Source organism: Arachis hypogaea, chromosome 20, assembly GCF_003086295.3.
Source record: "Arachis hypogaea cultivar Tifrunner chromosome 20, arahy.Tifrunner.gnm2.J5K5, whole genome shotgun sequence".
Lineage (NCBI taxonomy): Eukaryota > Viridiplantae > Streptophyta > Magnoliopsida > Fabales > Fabaceae > Arachis > Arachis hypogaea.
This window is the reverse complement of record NC_092055.1, coordinates 51,362,396-51,388,211: the sequence shown is the minus strand read 5'-3', so window position 1 is coordinate 51,388,211 and position 25,816 is coordinate 51,362,396. Positions and strand designations below refer to the sequence as shown.

At 31.4% G+C, this 25,816-nt stretch overlaps 1 protein-coding gene across 1 annotated transcript; it reads left to right on the top strand.

Moving 5' to 3' along the window:
* Positions 1 to 2,193: 2,193 nt before the first annotated feature.
* On the top strand, positions 2,194 to 17,897 carry LOC112785862 (uncharacterized). The gene is made up of 6 exons (XM_029296603.1): positions 2,194 to 2,229; positions 2,320 to 2,352; positions 15,238 to 15,369; positions 15,660 to 15,843; positions 15,940 to 16,449; positions 16,639 to 17,897. Exons 1-6 carry the CDS (start codon positions 2,194 to 2,196, stop codon positions 17,895 to 17,897), a joined length of 2,154 nt encoding a protein of 717 aa, XP_029152436.1.
* Positions 17,898 to 25,816: the final 7,919 nt, after the last annotated feature.

Sequence of the window (25,816 nt, the reverse complement as noted above, 5' to 3'; positions counted from 1 at the left end):
CAAAAGAGTATTGTATGAAATTCGAATTGATAGCTCATTAATATTTTAAAGAAGTCTCATAATTAAATATTTTGTTAACTTTTTTAATGCATGAAATAAAATATATATTTTTTTAATTTTTAAATTATTAATTTTTTTAATCAATTATTAATTTTTTAATAAAAGAATGAGCAGAATTAAATCATGAGTAATTCGAATCTGGCCAATTCGAATTACTATGTGCAGCGTGTGTAATTCGAATCACCATGATTTGAATTACTTTGGGTGTAACTCGAATCAGGTTGATTCGAACTAGTGGGTGTGTGCGTGTATAGGTAATTCGAATCATTATGATTCCAATTACATTGAAGGTGTAATTCGAATTAGGCTAATTCGAATTACATAAAAATGTCCTCTTAGTTGAACCTGTAATAATTATTGGTTTAGTTGAATCACGTAAATTTTTTCCCAACTTGGTTTATATGGGTGATTTGCCCTTATTATTATTATTATTAAAAGTATTTTTAATTGATAATTGATAAGTAGTTTAATAATGTATTAAATATTGATTTGATATCTATACCAATATATAATGGGGATACACAGGTTTATTATCCAATTCTTTCTTCCTCTTTTGCCCCCTGTTTCTTTTTTATTAAAAATTTAGTTTACCCACGACAGAATTTAAAAATTGAACCACTTCTAATAGAGAAAACTGACACTAGGTACTCAAGATACATGATATTTTAAAATTAAATTTATTAAAATATACCAATATATAATGGAGATACACAGGTTTAGTATCCAATTCTTTCTTTCTCTTTTGCCCCCTGTTTCTTTTTTATTAAAAATTTAGTTTACTCACGACAGAATTTAAAAACTGAACCACTTCTAATAGAAAAAACTGACACTACGTACTCAAGATACATGATATTTTAAATTAAATTTATTAAAATATAAATAATAATTAATATAAATAATGTTATACTATAATCATAATAATAATATAAATAAAATTACGTCAATAAAATATTAATTATTTATTATTTTTTTATAAGTATTTTTTATATATAATAGCCCATAATACAATATTATATAAGTGATCAATATATCATTATAGACTTCTAATAGAGAAAACTGACACTACGTACTCAAGATACATGATATTTTAAAATTAAATTTATTAAAATATAAATAATAATTAATATAAATAACGTTATACTATAATCATAATAATATAAATAAAATTATGTCAACAAAATATTAATTATTTATTATTTTTTATAAGTATTTTTTATACATAATAACCCATAATACAATATTATATAAGTGATCAATATATCATTATAGTACAATAACTGATAGTATATAAAATATTTTTATTTTCTTAATAGTTATTTCAATGGGATAATAGTATTTAAAGTATAAAGAAAAATAAATCATTATTAACTAAAGTCATTGGAATAATTAAATCTACAATATATGGTTTATATATTTTTGATGTCCAATATTTATTTTTTTTAAAAAATTACATGTACAAAGTGTAATCATTAATCAAATTTATACCAATACAATATATAATGGAATATACCAATGTATAATGAGAATAAGAAAATTTAGTATCCAATTTTTTCTTACTATTTTACCTCTGTTTCTTTTGTTAAACATTGGATTCAATATAACAAACTGTTATTACGTCCTCCATGTTTATTATTTTTTTTATCAAGGAAAGAATTGACCCACGACAGAGTATCAAACTGATTCACCATCAACTCACGACATATTTTAAAATTGAAAAAAACTGCTACTATTACGTATTCACTTTAAAAACTAACTCACTTTCAATAAAAAACTGTTCCACCTTCAGTCATACTTTTAAATTACTGTTTTTCTTTCAATCTTGGTCTTGCAAACGTTTTTCTGCTCTGCATATTATTGTTATCTTTCTGACAAATAGCAATGGAAACTTCACGAAATCAACCGTCATGTCAACGTCGACCCACTTGGACAGATTATGCTAGACGAAGAAGACAGAACATGACCGAAGAACAAAGACAACAATACCTAGCTAGAAGACGTGCAAGTTATCGGGAAATGATTTGACAAGGAAAACAAATTGCCATACCAACTGATACAACTCCAATTCCAAACATTGGTGGAGGTACCTGATTAACTACAGACATAGGGGTAGCCAGATTAACTACAATTAGACAAATGGCCAGAGCTACACCTATCATCAATTTGTTACGGGTAACACGATAACTAAATTTAAATTTCTTTGTTATGAATTCTTGAATTGAATTAGTTCTTAATAATTATATTTTACTTTTCAAAATACAGGAATGGAAGCGTATGACAATAAAACTGCCACAGGTAACAGAAATCAAACTATCACACACAAAATTAATTAAATTAATATTACTATACATGGTTTAGTATCCAAAATATATATATCACGAAATTCTACATACACTGCAGTGTCTTTCTTAATCAAATAACACATCAATCATATATGAAGTTATAAAGTTAACATTAAAAATTTGGTATCCAACTTTTTCAGACATCATTCATCCTTAAAAATAATTTAAAAAAAAAATTTAATGGTCAAAATAATAATAATATTTTTTTAATATATTTCGTTTTCATCTTACAATATAATATATAACGTAATATATAATATTTATATTAAAAAAGAATAAAAAATAATGTCATGTAAGACTAATGACAAAAAATACTCTTATATTAAAGTAATGAATCAACGTAACATTAAAACTTTTAACAACACTTTAATTTAATTTTTTTAAATTCGTTATGTTCTCATATTTTAGAACTTTGGTAATGATATATATTTCTAAAAATAAAAAAAATTAAGATATATCTTACTTACATACAAATATAACGGTTAAAAAAATTATAAGAGCTATCTATACCAATATATAATGGGAATACACATGTTTAGTATCCCATTTTTTTTCTCTTTTGTCTTTGTTTCTTTTTTATTAAAAAATGATTTACCCACGACAGAATTTAAAAACTGAACCACTTCTTTCAGGATACATCATATTTTAAAATTAAATTTGTTAATTATATTTTTATCTTTAATTTTTCATGATATTTTTTTAAAATTATTAAAATATAAATAATTAGTATAAATAACATTATACTATAATCATAATAATGATATAAATAAAATTACGTCAACAAATATCAATATATAATGGGAATACACAGGTTTAGTATCCAATTCTTTTTTCCTCTATTATCCCTGTTTTTTTTTTATTAAAAAATGAGTTTACCGACGACAGAATTTAAAAACTGAACTACTTCTAATAAAGAAAACTGACACTACGTACTCTGGATACATGATATTTTAAAATTAAATTTATTAATTATATTTTTATCTTTAATTTTTCATGATATTTTTTAAAAATTATTAAAATATAAATAATTAATATAAATAACATTATACTATAATCATAATAATGATGTAAATAAAATTACGTCAACAAAATATTAATTATTTATTATTTTTAATTAGTATTTTTCATACATAATAGCTTATAATACAATAGTATATAAGTGATTAATATATCATTATAGTACAATAACTGATAGTATATACAATACAATTATTTAATTAACAGTTATTTCAATGGGACAATAGTATTTAAATTATATAAAAAAATAAATCATTATTAACTAAAGTCATTGGAATAATTAAATCTACAACACATGGTTTACATATTTTTTATGTCCAATATTTATTTTTTAGAAAAATTACATATAAAAGTGTACTCATTAATCAAATCTATACCAATATATAATATAATGAACTATACATAACGGTTAAAAAAATTACAAGAGCTATTATTTTTTATCCCCTATAATTAAAAAAGCACTGCATAAATAAAGATTAATTCTTTTTATTATAAAGAAGATTAATTCCTTTTATTATCAACGTAAACACAAAAAAAAACAAGAATACATTATCGTATAACAAATAAATTATTTTTTAAACATATCTTTGTATTCTTAATTGTCTTAATTGATAAAATACTCATCATATCATTAATTTATGGTAACAAATTAAAAAAAAATTAAAATATCTCAAACATTAATGGACGAGAATCAAACTTTTGAAAGAAAAAACACTATAAAAAATATAATAGAAGCATAGAAAAAACTATTTGTATTATAATAAAGAAATATAGATCAATTCTAAAATAATTAAAGTTATCGATATTTTGTTTCAGGCAATCAAAGTTAACTAATATTATGATAACTAATTATTCTCTTATGAGTTTAATTTATACTTATTTTCTATATTGGTCTTTAAAAATATAGGTACGAAAATACATGGTAACAGAGCTGGTCCAAATAATAGATCCCCTGGTTAGTATCTTTGTATGCTTTAAACATGTAAACACATTGATATAAGTTATTTTGTATGCACATTAAATCTTCTTAACGTATAATATTAACAAAATTAACCAACTTAATTAACACGCTTTATTTTATTGCTAAGCACTAATTTTTTATTAATTCTAAAATATTTAAAGTTACCAATATTTTGTTTCACGAAATCAAAGTTAACTAATATTATGATAACTAATTCTTTCCTTATTAGTTTAATTTATGCTTATTTTTCTATATTACTCTTTAAAAAATATAGATACAGAAATACATGGTAACAGAACTGGTCCAAGTAATAGAACACCTGATTAGTATCTTTATATGCTTTAAACATGTAAACACATCGATATAAGTTATTTTGTCTGCACATTAAATCTTCTTAACGTAGAATATTAACAAAATTAACCAACTTAATTAACACGCTTTATTTTATTGCTAAGCGCTAATTTTTTATTTTTTCCAAAAAGTATATAACATATAAAATTTGCAATTTTTTCAAATATAAGTGTACGTCAAGACACCATTGCTACTACTAATTCAATTCCTCAACCAATTGCTTCTTATGAACCAACTACAAACAATACTAGAAGCCATGCAAATATGAATGGTGAGTACTCTATTTATATTTCTAATATTTTATCATCATCATATAATAATAATTTAAAACATTTATTATATTGAATAAATATAAAGTTTTATTAATATACATTACTATATAAAATGTGTTTAGTTAAACTTATTGTATTATTATGCTTATTAGTTATCATAATAACATAAGAATTTTTGTTATGTTTATTATCTGGATTGCTCTTTAAATTATGCTTACTATATAATGTAAACAAAATTCTGAATTTAATAAAAAAATTTAAAATAAATACTTAACAAATAAAACATTTAAAATAGTTGATACATTCATGAAACTAATAATAATAAGAATAATTTTATAATAAAATTTTTGTAACAGCATATATCTTTTAAAATTAAAGAGAAAAACTGAACAAAAAAAATTTAATACAAAAACAACAATTAACAAATAGTCAGATACTACAAAAATATTGATGTCTTATCTCATGTATTTAAAAATAAACTGTACAAATTATATGGGTCCTTTTTATTATAAGGTTATTAACAAATTAAGAATTTAATAAATGGTGAAATTTACTAATGGCACAATGTGTTCTAATTTCTTAAAATAAAAAAAACTAAATATTATATTAAAAGGTACAAGTCAATAGGTAACTAAATAATGTAGACCTCAAATTAAAAACATAGATAATATTGTTTACATTCTTATGAGCTACAAGAAAAAATTTTAATGAATCACTAATTTAATTACTAACTAAAAAAAATACTACTACAACTGTTATCCAATAGCAAAAATCATGAGACACATAATATCATTTAGTGATGAAAAATAAATTTTAACATCATTACAGTAACTAGGGAATAAACCCTTGATGATAATAAAATTATCAAATTAAAATTTAATAATGTAGAAAATGTTATTAACATAAACACCAACAAAAATAACAAAATAAAAGTACACCATACATGTTAACCATAAAAAATATTTATACAATTTTAATGGACAAAATTTTTACTGTATCGTTAATTTATCATAATAATTTAAAAAAATATAATTAAAATTATTACAAATTACTGGGCGACATTCAAAACTTTCATAAAATTGAATAGCAAGCAAAAACACAATAGAATCATATCATTTTAAAAATATTTTTTGTATATTTCAGTATAACTCAGAATGAAAATTTGCTATATTAAATATATATTTAACCTCATATATTACCTAGAACTTCAAACTTTGACAATCTTATATGAATTTAGGCAACAGAAAAATCTAGAAAAAGACACTACATCTTTAAAAATTACGTTTATTTTTCAAAAAACAAACCTCATTTGAGAAGTTGTATACATATTCTTTGTTCACTCTTGATTTCACTATCTAAAATAATATGAAATAATTAATGAATTCTACCCGAGTCCCTAACCATACAATTGTTGGCACATGTAGAAAAAGAAATCTATAACATAATATTTTAATATTCCTATGCGAGTGCAGAAATTAGACACCATGTCCGAACATCCCACAATTGTGTTCAAAATTTTCAAGAGAATACAACAGTGCTTCAAACTACACTACTTCCTACAAGGACATGTACACACTGTAATGCACGTCTGTTTCACTATGAAACATTTGACTTATGTTGCAATGGAGGAAAAGTCTCTTTGCCCCAAGTAAATGCTCCTCAGGAATTACTTGAAATCTTCTTAGACTCTTCTGCAGAAGGGAACCATTTCAGGAAACACATTCGTGGTTACAATCATATTTTTTCATTAACTTCGTGCAGTGTACATATAGACGAACAATTAGCTACAGCAAGTCATGGTATATATACATTTCGTGCTCAAGGATCAATGTACCACAGTATAGGAGGATTTCATCCGGATCAAGGGGCGCGGCCACGCTTCTTGCAACTGTATATATACGATACTGAGCACGAGTTACAAAATAGGATGCTGGAGAATACTGATAAACCTCATTTGTAGGGTTTATCTTGTGTTGAATTTAGAGGGTTTTATCATCTTTTCCCACATTTATTCAATGAAATAGCATGGTTTTGTAAATTCTCCTTTAATTGTGTTTAAGAGTGAAAACATGCTTTTTAGGCCCTTAATTGTTTAATCTTAATTCACCTTGATTCTATTAGATGCCTTGATATGTTTGTTAAGTGATTTCAGGTTTAGGAGGTAAAGATTGAATCAAGGGAATGAAGGAAAAGCATGTAAAAGTGGAGAACTCATGAAGAAGTGAAGGAATCGCAAAAGCTATCAAGCCGACCTCTTCGCACTCAATCGACCATAACTTGAGCTACAAAGATCCAAATGATACGGTTCCAGTTGCGTTGGAAAGCTAACATCCGGGACTTCAAAATGATATAAGATTTGTCATAGTTGCATCACGTTTAGGGGGGCATGCACGCGCAGATTGGCAAGTGATTCATTAAAAGCAAATTAGTGGCCAGCAAATTCTAAAGCCTTGTGGGCCCAATCCAACTCATTTCTGATGCTATTTAACCCAAGAATTGAAGAGGGATGAGATATCTAGTCATTAGTTTAGTTTTATTTTAGTTTTATTATGCTTTAGTTAGTTTTAGAGAGAGAAGCTCTCATTTCTCTCTAGAATTAAGATTAGGTTTTAGATCTAGATCTACTTCTTCTTCTTCTCTCTTAATTTTTCTCTTTCATCTTCAATTGTTCTCTTGTAGATTGTAGAATTCTTCTTCTCTTGTAATTCCTTTGTATTGTTAGTTATAGTTTATGAAGTTTCTTTTGTAGATCTACATTTCTTCTTCAATGCAATTGGTGAGTTCTTTGTTGTTTCATAATTGTCTTCCTTTTCTATTGTTAATCTCTTGCTATTCTAGTTAGATCTCTCTTTAATTCTTACAATTCATGTTGTTTACTTTTATTGCCTTCTATGTGTTTGTTAAAATGCTTCTTCTAGTTATGAGTTTACTTTTCTATTGTTTTGCCTTTCTATTGTCAATCTCTTTCTTTTGTAGTTGTAGATTCCTTTAATTCTTGCAATTTACTATGCTTTCCTTCTATGCCTTCCAAGTGTTTGATAAAATGCTTGGTTGGATTTTAGAATAGAATTTTATGTTCTTGGCTTGGGAAGGTAACTTAGGAACTCTTGAGTTACTAATGTCCAAGTGATTGACGATTGGGAGCCATTAACTCTAGATCTCACTAATTGATTTGGTGGAGAACTAGGACTTATGGACTTGGATTGATATAGCTCACTTAACTTTCCTCTACTATTAGTTAGGGGTTGACTTAGTGGGATTAATCCTTGCCAATTCTCATGTTGTGGTTAGTGATAAGGATAGAGATCCTTGACCACCAACCCTTGCCAAGACCTTTGTAATTGTTAGTTTATTTTCATTGTCATTACATTTCATGCCTCTTATCAAAAACCCCAAAAATATCTCATAACCAATAACAAGAACACTTTATTGTAATTCCTAGGGAGAATGACCCGAGGTTCCAATACTTCGGTTTATAGATTTTAGGGGTTTGTACTAGTGACAAACAAATTTTTGTATGAAAGGATTGATGTTGGTTTAGAAACTATATTGCAACGAGCTTTCATTTGTGAAATTCTAAACCACACAAAAGTCGTCTCATCAAAATGGCGCCGTTGCCGAGAAATTACAATGGTGTTGTGTTATTGGTTATTGTATATATGTGAATATTGTGAATATGTTTGCCTTTTGCTTCTTTGTTAATTCTTGCTAGTTTTAGGATTCGGTTTCCTTTGTTTCTTATTTGATTTTATTTTCATTTTCTCTTGCTATCATGAATTCTCACTTTGGCTATGAGTTTGGTTCTCACTATGTTGTAGGAAATGAGGACTATAATGAGAATGTGTATCAAGGATGGGATAACCAAAAGTGGGAGGTGCCATATGCATATGACCGATTCTCTTGGCAACAACCTCCACCAATGCACTATGAAGAAGAGCCATTCTATGATGCATACCAATCCAATGGCTATGGTAAATTTTCTTGTGACTTTCAAGAACCACCACCATATGCCTATGAGTCATATCCTCAACATGAACCTCAACCATACTCACAAGCCTCTTTTCACCAAACACCTCCATATGACCTTGACCCATTTCCACCCTACCAACCACCTTTTCAAACATATGAGCCATACATGGAACCACCATCCCAAGATCACTACTCCCAAGAACCATCTCAATACACACTACCACATCCTTACCAAGAAGAACCACCTTCCTATTATGAACCCTTTCTCCAAGACAATGAACCCTCTTATCCATCCCAATCCTCAATGGATGAAACCCTTAGCCTTATATTTCAAGGGCAAGGAAAAATGCAAAGGAAGACACTAGAATTTGTGGCTACCTTAACCAAGGTAGTAAGCGTTTTAGTCTCTCAATATTTGAGCACTCAAACCGCTCCCATGGTCACATGTGGAGAATCAATTGAAAAGCATAGCATGAAGGAGAGATTGGAAACTCCGGTGGAGAATGAGGGATGTTATTTTGTATTAGAGAAATTGGAGGAACCTATGATCATTGAAGAAGAGGAAGAAGTGGTTGAAGACTTAGGAGATGCGGAACCTCCTTGGGAACCTAAAGCTGAAGAGAACCTCTCCAAGAAGAGTGAATTTGATGTTGAGGAGGAGAGTGGACAACCTCCAAAATAATTTTTGAATGAAGATTTAGAGAGAATGAAGCAAGAATTAAGTTTCCTTGGTGATGAAGATCATCATCCAAGCCTCTTGGTGGTGAATCCTTTGAACTTGAAGAACCTTCTCCCAATGAGATAGAAAGCAATGTGGAAGTAGATTTCTCTCAACCTCCCATCTATGATTTGAGTGATGGAGAAGAGCTAGATGAAAATGATGAACAAAAGATTAAAAGTGAAGAAGTTTGTGAAGAGGTGGAGGCAATCAAGGAAGAATATAAGGGAGTAGAGCTTGCAAGAACATTGGGAATACCTCTCCCCAAGCCATCACCATCTATTCTTTCGTTCAAGTGGGTAAATTCCTTATACTTAAGCTTTATTATTCCCCTTGAATATGGTTTGCTTGAGACGAATGGTCAACTTAGATATATTTGTGGCTTTAAGAGCAAAAGGGAGATGGCTAGTGGTTGGAAATATCATTCTAGGTTCATGAAGGCTACACGTTCAAGGCTTAATTGCAACGGTTGGTGTAGAGCTAAATTGCTTGGGTATAGGATGTTGTTTGGTTGCTTAAATGAGAATTCCAACATCATGGCACCCAAATGGAATAATGATAATCAACTCAAAGATGGGTGTAGAAACAAGATATGGGATCCCGGCATACATGAGGATCAACTTTGGGAGCCCATAGTCTATGAAGAACTCCATCAAAGCTTGGGAGAATTGAACTTAAAGAATGGAGCTCATTGGAAATGCAAGCGTTGGTGGATGTTCAAGGATGGCTTCAAGCACAAGCCACCTTGATGGAGCTCCCCATAAGTCCAACTTAAGGACAATAACCAAAAGTACTAGGTGGGAGACACCCCACCATTGTAACTTCTTTTCATTTTCTCTTTTTGTACATATTGATAATTAGTTTAAATTCATGTTTTTGGTTGATTTGTTGAGTATAATTGGTAGTTTTGGCATGTTAAATAAGGTTTTATGGTGTTTTGGTAGCTGTTTGGAGGTTTGGAATGCTTAGATTGGTGCAAAAACATAAAAAAAAAAAAACAGAGCACCATCCGCGCGTACGCGCACTGCATGTGTACGCGTGCATCAATCATTTTCGCCTATCCGCGCGGACGCGCCATGTACGCGTACGCGTGGATTGAGAAATTCCACCCCAAGCCAAAAACCCAAGAGTTGTGCGAATGTTGCACGCGCATTGTGCCTTTGGCACAAAATCACTTGCGCGTACGCGTACATGACGCGTACGCGCCACTCTCGAAATAAGCCATCCGCGCGAACGCGCCATGTGCACCTACGCGTCGCGTCCATTGCACCACCATCCGCGCGCACGCGTACGTGCGGATATCCTTCCTTCACCACATCTCTTTTCTTCACCTCTTTTCATTTCTTTCCTTCTCCTTTCTTCTTCCCTTCTCCTACCCTTCATCCAACACTCCCAAACACCATTGATAACCATTTATTTTAGTTAGTTAATTAGTTAGTTAGTTAGTTGATTAGTTAGTTTTAGTTAGTTTTCATTTCATTTTCTCTTTTTCATTGTAAGTGTTGGATTGTTATTCTTGTTTACCATTAATTGCTGCTGAGTATTAAAAAGGGATGTTATCTTAACATCATTATGTTTATAATTATTGTTGGATTCTATTATTGAGGTTATATTTTGCTACTTAGTTTTGAGTTTTTCATGCTTACCTTTTAAGAATACCAAGTGATGAGAATTGCCTTCGAGCTTGTAACTCTTCTTGAATTGCATGATTCGGCCACCATGTGATTTGAATCATATTCTTTGATTAGGCAATCTCTTGATATTGGATGTTGTGCATTTACTTTAATGCGTTGTGTTTCATGGTCATATACATCCATATATGTTATAGCTTGAATGCCTTCATGCTTCTTTAATGCTTGTTTTACCTTACAAGTTTACTTAAAGCATCTCAAGCACACTAGAATGAGTAAAGTGCATGCCTCTTTTTTGTGACTCAGCTTTTGACGCTAGTGTGTGTTCTAAAAGGCGCCTATTTTAGAATTCACACACTTATTTTTCATCAAGTCACACTAATTCACTCACTCAATTCTAGTGATTAGTACCTCATTCCAATAAATGTATGCTTCCTTGCTTTTGTTTTCTCATCTTATGGTGTTATATTTTTATTTTTTTTCATGAATGACGCACCACAAGCAAAAATGGAAGCGCAAACAACACGCAGCAACCGGTTGACCTACCGGCTGAAGGTGGCAATCCGGAGAGTCTCCGTACCCCCTTGCTCATCTTTAAGTGCACCGAGGACTGTGCAAACTTTTAAGTGTGGGGAGGTCGTCTGACCGGTCGGCGATTTTAGGTGACAAGTTTTTAATCTCAACACTTTTCATTTCATTTTAGGTCTTTTAGGATTTTTGTTTCATTTTCTTAATTTTGCATATATATATATATATATATATATATATATATATATATATATATATATATACATAATAAGCTTAGTCAAAATAATGAAATTTTTCAAGATTTCTATCTATAGGGCACCAATTGATTTGAGTGAAAATTTTTCATAAGACTTGCTTGAATTATATATATTGTGGAACATGTTTTGAGCTAAGAACACAAGCAAGTGAGATTTGAGCCTAATGGTGTGGTTACATCTTATAACCACTTATTTTCCTTCTTGGTGTGGTTACATCTTTCTATGATTGTAATCTCTTTATGTCCATTATTTTGTGTATTCATGCACTTATATGATTGAGGCCATCATTTCATTTAGCTCACTTACCCAAATAGCCTTACCTTTTATCTTCCATTGTTAGCCAATTTGAGCCTGCGATTAACTCACTTGTTCTTAATTTTAGCACATTACAAGCCTTGAAGTGAAAAACAATAAATGTCCTTATTTGGATCTTTGATTATCTTAGGCTAGTGTGTGTGTATCATTCAAGTGTGGGAACCTTGGGACATTGGTTGAATAAAATGGTAGTTTTGTATTTTTATTGAAATTATTTGGAATTGGGTACATGCTCATGTATTGATAAAAATGTATAGACCTTATGCATTGATGTTCTTGTATATAGTTTGAAAGAAAAGAAAAAAATAAGAAAAACAAAAGAAAAAGGAAAAAAAACAAAAAGAAAGAAAAGAAAAAGAAGAAAGAAATAGAAAAAAGAAAGAAAAAGAGAAAGAAAGAAATAAAAAGGGGACAAAATGCCCCAAAGCAAAGCGAAGCTCAATAAAATCAATGCATATGAGTTGTGAAATGAGAAGAAAATGCATGAATATGTTAAAAACTGAAAAATGGGTAGTTAGATTATAACTTAATTGTATAGGATGTCATAGGTTAGGTGGGAAGTTTAAGCTAATCAAAGATTCAAATTTCAAGTCCACTTGACCAAATATGCATCCTTACCTTGACCCTAGCCCCATTACAACCAATGAAAAGACCTCATGATACTTGTATGCATGCATACAATAAATGTTGATTGTTAGAAGAAAAAAAAATCTTGGAAAGCATGATTAGGGGAGAATTGAGTGAATCAAACCTAAACACTTGAGCGAATATAGCACAAACACATCCGGTGAAGGTTTGATGCTCAATTACATGTTTTCACCTATAATCATCATTTTTCTTGCAAGTTTGTAAAAATATTTAATAACTCAATTCAATTGTGGATTAGACTTGTTAGTCCTTAGTCCTTGTGCATATATGCTTCTTGGAAATTGATTTATGTTGACCAAGCAATTGCATTCATATAGATAGTTGCATATAGGTAGATTGCATTTAGTTAGACTTCATTGAATAAATGTTGATACCCCTTGTTTCTCTCTTGGCTTAAGCATGAGGACATGCTTGGTTTAAGTGTGGGGAGATTGATAAACCCCATTTGTAGGGTTTATCTTGTGTTGAATTTAGAGGGTTTTATCATCTTTTCCCACATTTATTTAATGAAATAGCATGGTTTTGTAAATTCTCCTTTAATTGTGCTTAAGAGTGAAAACATGCTTTTTCGGCCCTTAATTGTTTAATCTTAATTCACCTTGATTCCATTAGATGCCTTGATATGTTTGTTAAGTGATTTCAGGTTTAGGAGCCAAAGATTGGATCAAGAGAATGAAGGAAAAGCATGTAAAAGTGGAGAACTCATGAAGAAATGAAGGAATCGCAAAAGCTGTCAAGCCGACTTCTTTGCACTCAATCGATCATAACTTGAGCTACAGAGATCCAAATGATGCGGTTTCAGTTGCATTGGAAAGCTAACATCCGAGGCTTCGAAATGATATAAGATTTGTCATAGTTGCATCACGTTTAGTGGGGCACACGCGCCGATTTGCACGTGATTCATTAAAAGCAAATTAGTGGCCAGCGAATTCTAAAGCCTTGTGGGCCCAATCCAACTCATTTCTGATGCTATTTAACCCAAGGATTGAAGAGGGATGAGGCATCTAGTCATTAGTTTAGTTTTATTTTAGTTTTATTATGCTTTAGTTAGTTTTAGAGAGAGAAGCTCTCACTTCTCTCTAGAATTAGGATTAGGTTTTAGATCTAGATCTACTTCTTCTTCTCTCTTAATTTTCCTCTTTCATCTTCAATTGTTCTCTTGTAGATTGTAGAATTCTTCTTCTCTTGTAATTCCTTTGTATTGTTAGTTGTAGTTTATGAAGTTTCTTTTGTAGATCTACATTTCTTCTTCAATGCAATTGGTGAGTTCTTTGTTGTTTCATAATTGTCTTCCTTTTCTATTGTTGATCTCTTGCTATTCTAGTTAGATCTCTCTTTAATTCTTACAATTTATGTTGTTTACTTTTATTGCCTTCTATATGTTTGTTAAAATTTTTCTTTTAGTTATGAGTTTACTTTTCTATTGTTTTGCCTTTCTATTGTTAATCTCTTTCTTTTGTAGTTGTAGATTCCTTTAATTCTTGCAATTTACTATGCTTTCCTTCTATGCCTTCCAAGTGTTTGATAAAATGCTTGGTTGGATTTTAGAATAGAATTTTATGTTCTTGGCTTGGGAAGGTAACTTAGGAACTCTTGAGTTACTAATGTCCAAGTGATTGACGATTGGGAGCCATTAACTCTAGATCTCACTAATTGATTTGGTGGAGAACTAGGACTTATGGACTTGGATTGATATAGCTCACTTGACTTTCCTCTACTATTAGTTAGGGGTTGACTTAGTGGGATTGATCCTTGCCGATTCTCATGTTGTGGTTAGTGATAAGGATAGAGATCCTTGACCACCAACCCTTGCCAAGACCTTTGTAATTGTTAGTTTATTTTCATTGTCATTACATTTCATGCCTCTTATCAAAAACCCCAAAATATCTCATAACCAATAACAAGAACACTTTATTGTAATTCCTAGGGAGAACGACCCGAGGTTCCAATACTTCGGTTTATAGATTTTTGGGTTTGTACTAGTGACAAACAAATTTTTGTATGAAAGGATTGATGTTGGTTTAGAAACTATATTGCAACGAGCTTTCATTTGTGAAATTCTAAACCACACAAAAGTCGTCCCATCAAATACATAATTGCATGAAAGTTTGGTTTTGAAGCTAAAACAATTGTTGCACCGATATAATCCTTTTATCCATGTATTCTGCCAGCTTGCACAACGACTAGATGTGCAAGAGTGTAATTTGGTGATCAGAGAGCGACCTGCTAATCAACCACAATACAGTCTCCCAACTGCTTCACAAGTAGCAGCCATAATAGTTGGTGATGACATTGAAACAATGGTGCGCGGACGAGATATCAAGGTTCAAACTTAGAAGGATTCAGGAGTTTGTTGGGTATTACGATCCACTACAATATCCTCTTCTTTTTCCATTTGGAACCCATGGATGGGATATAAATACTCGAACTCAACGTGGAAACAAAGTATCATGCCAGACATATTATAGTTATATGCTTTAGGTACAAACTCTTATATTTGCTACATCATTTATAGACTTCCGTATATGATAATTTGTACCAATACATCATTTCACAATTTCTAACAATTTTCTATAATCCTCGATATTCGTAGATCCGCCCCAATGACCACTCAACAGTTTTGCAAGCGGGGCGACTTCTTCAACAATATGTTGTTGACAACTATGTGAAAATGGAAACAGGCAAGTTAAGATGGGTTCGACAAAGACAAAAGGAACTTCAAGCTGAACTGTATCAAGGCTTACAAGATTATTTGCACACAGGAGAGAATAATGCAGGTAATTATTCAATTTAATGGCCACACGATTGATCATTATGTGTTCCTGAATTTAAACTTTAAAACTAATAATACTTTTCTCTAAAATTGGTTTTAGAAAATGTTGGCAGAAGAATGATATTACCATCGTCGTTCGTGAGCAGTCGTCGAGACATGACTCAACGGTACGAGGATGGAATGGCTATTGTTCTTAAAGAAGGAAAGCCGGATATCTTTCTAACTATGACATGCAATCCATCATGGTCGGAAATAGCTTTGGAACTCAGTCCTACTCAAACTCCACAGGATCGTCTGGATCTAACAACTAGGATTTTCAGAGCCAAGTTCGAACAATTAAAGCATGATGTTATTACCAAAGGTGTATTGGAAAAGGTGAAAAGTTATATTTATGTCACCGAGTTTCAGAAAAGAGGATTGCCACACGTACATATGTTGCTAATCTTAGAAAATAATGGCAAGTTGAGTGATCCTGACCAATATGATAGTTTGGTCCGAGCAGAAATACCATGTAAAGAAACAGAACCACACTTACATGAGGCAGTGCTAAGGCATATGATCCATGGTCCTTGCAGAACACTAAATCAATCTTCACTATGCATGAAGAACGGTCAATGTAAATGCAACTAACCAAAAGAGTTCGTACCAGAGACACGACGAGGTGATGACTCATATCCTCAATATAGGAGGCAATTTGATACTCCAATCTCTATCAACCAAAATGTCACAATTGACAATAGATGGGTGGTTCCATGCAACCCTTGGCTAGTACTGAAGTATGATTGCCATATCAATGTAGAGATATGTAGCAGTATCAAGAGCATAAAATATCTATACAAGTATTGCTATAAGGGACCAGACCGTGCGGCAATGGAGGTTCACAGAAGTTCTAATTATGATGAGGTGCAACAGTTTATTAATGCAGGATGGATTGCCACTCCAGAGGCATGCTGGAGGATATTTCGATTCAACCTTTACCGAATGTACCCATCAGTTGAAAGGTTGCAAGTTCATTTGCCAAATCAACATCAAGTGAGCTTTTATGAGCACCAAACTATTTCTAAAATAGTTAATAATGACTATTTGTCAAGAACAATGCTCACTGAATTATTTGCACTTAATCAGGCTGATGACCAACAATCTAGGCATCTTTTGTACAGGAAAATCCCAGAATGTTACAGTTGGCACATCAAGGAAAAAGAATGGCGTCGACGCAGGTCACAAAAGAGATCTATCGGTCGGATCTATACCGTTTCGCCAACAGAAGGTGAAAAATTCTACTTGCGTATTCTGTTGTCAAATGTAAGAGGCCCAACTGGTTGGGATGATTTGCTAACAGTCGATGGTGTCCAATATTCATCCTTCAAGCAATCCGCTCAACATCGAGGACTGTTGGAGAGTGATAGTAGTATAAGATCATGTTTGGTTGAGGCATCCATTTTAAGAATGCCATGTGCTTTAAGAAAGTTGTTTGCCACCATTTTAATATTTTGTGAGCCAACAGATGTAAGAAGTCTATGGGACGAGTTTCTTTCATGTATGGTGGATGATTACGCATCAACAAGCACTACAACCTGCAATGGGTTGACAAATCATTTGCTTAGGGATTTAAATGACATCCTCCTACAGCATGGAAAACATATTGCACAATACGATTTATCAGCTCTAACCTCGGACAACGACAATGACAACTTCATGCCTAGAATTATTCAAGAAGAAATGTCCATCGAAGTTCCTCAAGAAGACCTGTGTTCTATAGAAAGATTGAATCATGACCAGTCTACAGCTTTCAGGTGTATTATGAATACAGTTGATCAAAGAGAAAGTGGAGTGTTCTTCATTGATGGACCAGGAGGAGTAGGTAAGACATTTCTTTACAGAGCTATAATTGCAGACTTAAGACGTAAAGGGCATATTCTCTTGGTAACTGCGTCCTCAGGAATAGCTGCAACTTTACTGCCTGGTGGTCGAACATCTCATTCTAGATTTAAGATCCCAATCAATGCAGAGCCATCCTCCACGTGCAATATAAGTAAACATCTGATCTCGCAAAACTGATTAGGCATACGACAGCGATAATTTGGGATGAAGCGCCAATGGCTAATAAAGAGACAATAGAATCATTGGACCGCACATTGCGAGACATCTTAGAAAACAATAATCCATTTGGAGGGAAGGTGATGGTTATGGGAGGGGATTTTCGCCAAGTACTACCTGTTGTGCCGAAAGGAAGTAAGTCGCAAATGATTTCAGCTTCTATTGTTAAATCACATTTGTGGGCATTCACCAAAATTCTCCACTTGCGACAAAATATGCGATCTCTTAATGATCGTGATTTTGCGGAGTATCTTATGCGCATAGGGGATGGGATTGAGCCTACCATATGTGAAGACTTGGTACAAATAGAAGCACACATGGCAATACCATGGGAAGGTGAGGCATCATTACACAAATTAATAGAAGAAACCTTTCCAAATTTGCAATCTCATGGGTGGGATGCATCTTATATAGTGGAGAGAGCGATATTGACACCTAAGAATCATGATGTGCAACAGTTTAATGATATAGTCATCAACCAATTTCCTGGAGACGAATGAATTTTAGCATCCTTTGATGAAGTAGAAGGAGATACAAATAATCTGTATCAACAAGAATATCTTAACTCGATCTCCACAGGTGGATTGCCACCTCATATGTTGAAGGTAAAAAAAGGTGCTCCTCTAATGTTACTAAGAAACATAGATCCTAAGGCAGGCTTATGCAATGGCACAAGGCTACTGTGTCGAGGAACTTTTCAAAACATGTTAGACGTGGAAATCTTAACAGGCCATCACTCTGGAAAAAGTGCTTTTCTGCCTCGGATAAAACACAAAACAACTGAGAACTCAGGATTACCCTTTGTGCTTATTAGAAAGCAATTTCCTATAAGGTTGAGTTTTGCCTTAACGATAAATAAATCACAAGGGCAAACTATCCCTTAGGTAGGATCTATTTCCCTAAACATGTGTTCAGCCATGGTCAATTATACGTTGCTCTATCTCGAAGTGTTTCTCAGTCAACCACAAAAATCTTAGTAAAAAGAAGGAACAGTAGATGAAAAAAGGGGACAATTCACAAAGAATGTGGTGTTCAAAGAAATTTTGTTACTTGCACCTCAGGTAATTTATGTGCTTGGCAAATACGTGAGCCTTTTTACAAGTATAATTTGTGTATTATGTAATTTTATTATTACAATATCAACATTAGAATAGATAGTTTTGTTCACTAATTTCAACAACCAACGACCAAGATTTTTAACAGATAAATTGATATCAAGAGAGCTCATCAGCATATTCAAAGAGATAAGCGAAAGGAACTGAAACCTCTACTTTCCCCAACAGGTTTGCGCCAACTACGATTCACATAAATTATAAAAATTAATAAACATATATCCTTAAAATATATCATTATTGGTTTTTTAAGAAATTATAGTTTGCAATATTTATATTTACTTTGAAAAAAATTCAAAATTTGATTTCTTTAAATGTTGCTATCAATTTTATAATTTTAGCAATAAAATTATAAAAATTAAAATTTTAAAACCAATAAAAGGTATTGGTATGTCTTATTTGGAATGTATCATTACTTAATTCCAAAGTAATATATAAAACACTATTAAAATATATTGTGATACATATATGCAATAAATTATAGGAAATAGGATTCTAATTATTATGGAGTACATGGAAGGATGAGCAATCAATTGCATCAATAAAACTAATCGACAATAAAGTAAGGATTACAGCATTAATGACAGGGACAACTGCATTGATGATACATATTTTTGTTTTAGTGTTATTGATCAAACGTGAAATTGACTTAGGTTCATCCAATCAAAATTTATTCTATTGGTTGGGGAGGTACAGTTAAAGCAGACAAAACTCAATTATGGAAGATGGTAAAAAGAGAAATATTGGATAAAAAGAATAAAAGGTAATGCAATAAACTTTTATTACATAATAAATATTTCCGTCTATTTCGTCCTATATACCAATTATGTTAAACTTTTAACTCTTTTTTTTTTCACCCATGAACTTAAAAGAACACAATTAACTCATTTCGATACAAAACAATATCATTGCAGGTAATTGTTATTAAAAAAAATTCCTAACAAAAAAAAATGTAATATCATTTAATTTATATTTTGTCAATGATAAACAAGGATTAATGTAATTTTTTTTGTCCTTTTAGAAAGTTCACTACAAAACAAGATATCACAATTCTACAGGTTTTAATTGAATTCTTTTCTATAATAAGCAATCAATTTAATTGAATAAACGTGGAGCATTTATATGGTTATTTTTATGGTAAACAAAATCTGACAGTTTTTCAAGATGCAAGAAGTTATTGATAAGGAGATGTATGATTAATTACAAAGGATTTTTTCTAGATACACAATCTTTGTATTCTCCTAAATTTTTCATTAATACTCTTATAGTTTGATATTTAAAAATGAAATTTATAAGCATATTCATTTCTTCTATCTTTCCACTATTTGTAGGAAAATGAAGGCCTCTTCATATTCAAAATTATATTTTGGCCTACCACTTAAAAAAGAAGAAGACAAACATGAATATCCATGATATTTAGGCAAAATTAATCTTTTGTAAATAACTAACATGCATTTGGGTTTGTAGATATACTCTTTTTAAATTAGGATAACATTTTTGTCGTTATTTCTTGAACTATACCTTTTTCTGATAATATATACATATATCTTTATTGTGTGATTTTATAATTTAGCATTTTAAAAGTTTTTTATAGTAATTTTACTCTCAACAAAATATCATATAAATAAGGTTACGTTAATTTTAAAATGATAAAAAAATAGTTATCTGACAAATTTAAAGGGTAAATGATATATTAACACCAACACTAAAATATGATATAAATAAGATCACATCAATATTAAAATTTAAAAAAAGTAATTTAATAAATTTGAAAAACAAATAATATATTTTAAAAATAAAATTAATTTCTTCCAAATAATAGAAAAGCGGCTGAACAGGCACGTTAGTGCCTGTTGAGCCGCTAGTAATTATAATGAAGATATGTTCCTAAATTAGTATAATTATGTATTATTCATTAAATATTAATTATAATATAATTATAATAAAGATATTTTTTATAAAATAATTTAGAATAGAGAAAAATGCATTCATTTTGGAGGAAAAACGGAGTCACGAGAGATCGATACCTCACCTTTATTAATTGGGAGAAAATTCAGTTTTAGTATATTAAGTAGATTTTTTAATGCATGTAGTTCATGATGATCAAGCCCAAAACATGATTCATCTTGATGGTCTTCAAGTGATGTTACTAAAGCAAACGCATAAGGAACCGAATTGAAGAATCTTTACATTGAAGCACAAATACCTGCATTTATAAACACAAACTGTAAAAATATAAAATATAAAGATTTGAAGATAATAGTTAGTTATAAAAATTCTGCTCTTGAAGAAAAGTTATTTCTTTAAGGTTAAGGACTTTTAGGTAAGGTATGAGCGACAATATGGTTCGGAACTCCATCTAAAAATCTCACTCAAATAGGTTGAATTAAACATCTTGTTAACACCTATGCAAAAAATAAAGTAAACTCGGTAAAAATTTTAAAATGAGAATTAGCATTAAAAACCACCACAACTAGAAAATAGATTAATACAGACAGATTTATAGACGGATTTAGTCTTTATTACAGACAGATTTTTGGTTACTGATGGATTTTGTCCTTCTGTAAAAGTCCCGTCGGAAATTATTTACCGACAGATTTTTTTTCCGTCGGAAAATTACAGACGGATTTTTACCAGTTATCGACGGATTTTCTCTCTGTAAATTTTCTGTCCATTTTCCAAAGGCGACAAACTTTCCGACGGATTTTCCGTCTGTAATTACAGACGAATTTTCACTGCTTCCCATTTTTCGACGGATTTTTCATCTGTAATTACAGACGGATTTTCTTGAGATTCTTGGTCCATCAAAATTATTCGCTGCTTCCCACTTTCTGAGCAGAGGATGTCTACCTTACTATATCCGATCTACACTCAGACAAAAAATAAGGCAATTATTTCAACTTGACTAGCATTGAAGAGTGGGTAAATTTGTTAGTATTCTTAAAAGGGTGGAAATAAATTTTACTCAGGTGGTCAAAGTTGATGTCAGAAAAAAATGTAATTGCACATATACAGCCATGCTATAGAAAAAAACTTATTTTGAGCATGATACCTTCAACTCTGCTATCTCTTGTTCTCGTTTTGCAAATGTTACAATGAACGCAGCTTCCTTTTTCTTTGCCTTTTCAAGCTGATAACAATAGATATATGTCAATGGTCAATGATAATTGATAATTAATCAATGGATAGTGAACTACATCAACAGAAAAAAAGGGCAGATTATATTCTAAACCTGCTCTCTTAAAGACTCCTCTGAGGATTTCAGGGCCTGAAGAAAATCAAGCAACATTTTGGGCTCTGGAAAGAACAAAGGTTAACTAATAGTTCACGGATAAATTTATAACAAAAAAATAAAGCAATTGTGTACAAAGAACTAAAACTTGAACAATTAAAATGCAGATGTATATCACAATTAACATGCCAAAGACAAGGAATTACAAACTAACCAGGAGTGGCACCAGCAGGTACACAAGGCTCATTTTGAATTGAAGAATGCCAACTTTGAATCTCAGATTTAGCAGCCTCAAGTTCATTCTGGAAAATTCACTGATCAAGTCAATAGTTATAAATGAAGCCTTGTCATTGATAACCAATCATGAATTCATCTCTTAAATTACATGAAATGTAACTAAAGTCCACTTTTAACATGACAACAGATAGTAAATAAATAAAATAGTAAAAAAATAGAATAATAAATATTTAGACAATAATGTGTGCACAGGTATATTTCCCTGCAAAAAAATGTAACAGGTAGCGCATGTAGTCATCTTTTCTTCGAATTCACGAGACGCCGGTGACGCACCCGCGCGTGACGGTATCATTGCTCTCAACGATTTTTCAGAGCGAGGACTCATTTCTTTGTTTTCTCGTTTCTTCGTTTTCTCATTTCTCCGAGTTTTTTTGTTCCTAAATCTTTTCTTCTCTCATTGATTCCTCGATTTTTGTGAGGATTCGAAGGGATTCTTCACTTTTGATCCGAAGGAATTTGGAGAAATGCTGGATCGGGAAGCTTGATTCTTCTGCGGTTTCGCGATCGTCTTTATTTTTCAGCTTTGTTTTTTTCGTGTGATTTTGATTTGACGCGTTCCGCGAGCTGATTTACGCGGAGGTTACTGTTATATAGGCTTGAATAGGCATTTGATTTGTGTTTTACTGATTTTTGATAAAGGAATTCGATCGAATCGGGATTTTGTTGCAATCATGACTCAGGTACTGTTTCTTATGAATCTGAATCTCTGTTGCTATTTAAAGATGTTTATTACTATGAGCTGACTCCATATTTTCCTGCAAAAAAAATGTAACAGGTAGTGCATGTAGTCATCTTTTCTGTATCAGCTTATCATCAAAGAGTAAAGCTTTCTTCAATTGTAGCAAAGGCTAATTGCATACCAAACGTTTCTCCATATTGGCTCTTGATATAACATTCTGCACAAAATCAGAATACGACTCTTTACCAGTCTGCTGAATATATGCAGCGTGAGCAGCTAAAACATCTCCTATTTATTCCTTAAACTTGGCATTGAAGAAATGGATTTCTAGTACACTCTTTTACAAATAGGAGTCATAATTCAAGTAAATCAAAGCATACACTATAAATAATCCAACTGTGCAAATTTAATGGAAATTATTATTAGTGTAAACCTGTACTAAGATCTATACCACTATCTTAGCTATCAATATAACTTTTTCTACATAAATAGATTTTCTTATATGTTTCCAAAATCGATATAGTTGAAGGAGGTGGACTAGAGGCACATGACCAGAGGACTAGAGATTTTCTTACATTTGATGACTCTATTAAGACAAAAAATTACAAGTGCTAAATAAATTACATGTGATTTAGCAAAGTTGGCTGGGAAATTCAATAGTATTGCAGATAAATTTCTTTAACCCATGTTGCAACACACCACTGATTTGGACCTTCCACCTAAACCCTTATAATGTGCCATTTTTATTTGGTTCCATTCTAATCTGTAACTAACCGAACAGGTCAACTGATGCAAACAACTTTGACATGATAGATTAGTTCAATTGCAAGAAAGAACAATAAGTCAATTAGTTGAATTGACCTGTGCACTGATTCAATCAACAGAGTAGCAAACACCTAAATTTTAACTAGAGAAACTGTTCCAGTTTTTTAAATACTTCCTCACCTCTCCCTGGAATTAAGTTCATCACCTAAACATAATCTCAAGATAAAATAGAAAATTCATAGCACCAAATGACAGCCAACAAATAACAGCAACTAATTGTTTCACAGCATCTTTTACCCAAACCATTCAAGTAGCAAGCATGAACACAACTACTTTTACAAATGTAGCAAAACATGACTGAATATCTTATTATAGTTTCTACATATTAGCAAAGTCATTACCTTCATAGAGATTAATTTAATCTATACTCATGATAGATGGATATCAATGAGAAAAACAAAAAAAAGTGGAGTGCATAATATCATATGCAGAACATGTGCATTTTCTATGAAGAAATTTTAAACCTTACTTAATAATTGTGAGCACAAACTCCAATAAGTGGTAGATCAATGTCAACAACATGAAGATTAGGTTCCTGAGACGTGACTTCCTTCAAGAAAGTGGCTATTTCTTTTTTTTATGAAGATGAAATATGAACTGCAAAAAACAACAGCAATCTGAGTCCAACATAACTGAATATTATATAGAATAACTCAAAAAACTTTTGAGAACATTGTGAAGGCTATTGAAGTCATAGGAAGAATCATCCAAGTTTAAAATGGGCTTGGCTCAGGGATTGCCCAGAAAAATATGCAGAGACTAAATCACTTTTCGTCCACTTATATTCACATTCTAATCAAACAAATGCCCGATAAATAACAAGGAGATGATTACAAAATTTAGAGGAATATTATTATGTTAACTACCATTCAAGCATTAAACCGAACAATTACGACTATTGACCACACATTTTATCACACTTGTTGTCTTATATCTTCTTCAAATTCAATTATTTTGATAGCTATCTTTGCCTAAAGGATTAAACTCTTGAATGGAAGAAAATAATGGAAGAAAATAACTAGTTCATATAGGGATCATATAATATCTAGTATCATGAGAAGAACCATTTCACCAAAAGCAATAAATGGTTTTTGATCTTAACACTACCCATGATAAAATTAAGGAAACCAAAACTTGAATAAGACATGCTAACATTCTTAACATAGGGAACAGTATAGCAAGATCTAATCCATAAACTAGCAATACTTTCCATGAACAAGTACTACAGAACAATCATCAATCAAATGTATGTCCAAACAAACAGAACCTAAGACAAGCAAATACTTGTAACCATCATCACCAACTACAATTACAAGATTACAACTATCTATTAAATAAACAACAAACTAGCAATTCAGAATGGGCTTCCAGGGTGAGAATAAAATTAAGCCAAATAAGCTGCAGGCAGATAAATTACAATTCCATACTTTCGACCAGTTTAAAACAAGAACATGCAAACCAATAAATAAAATTAATTTAATCAAATTAGCTTACTTTATACAAGAGTATGTTTGAGTTAATGATTTAAGTGACTATTAACAGAAAGTTACTAATAACTAACTAACTAATTCACCATCTGTAATAATAAGTACCTATGTGGCCAACAAACACTGTGTCGATCAGTGAGGTAAGTGGATCAGCTGCCAATGCCAAAGCAGCAGGTAGTGCAATGGACAGTATTTCCTTCCCCAGTTCATCATATTTAAGCCACCCATCTCTGTTCAAAGCAGGTATA

Coding starts and splice junctions, on each gene's coding strand:
- LOC112785862 (XM_029296603.1), top strand. CDS start 2,194: ATGGCCAGAGCTACACCTATCATCAATTTGTTACGG. Junction 2,230..2,319: donor CTATCATCAATTTGTTACGG/GTAACACGATAA, acceptor TTCAAAATACAG/GAATGGAAGCGTATGACAAT. Junction 15,844..15,939: donor CACAGGAGAGAATAATGCAG/GTAATTATTCAA, acceptor AATTGGTTTTAG/AAAATGTTGGCAGAAGAATG.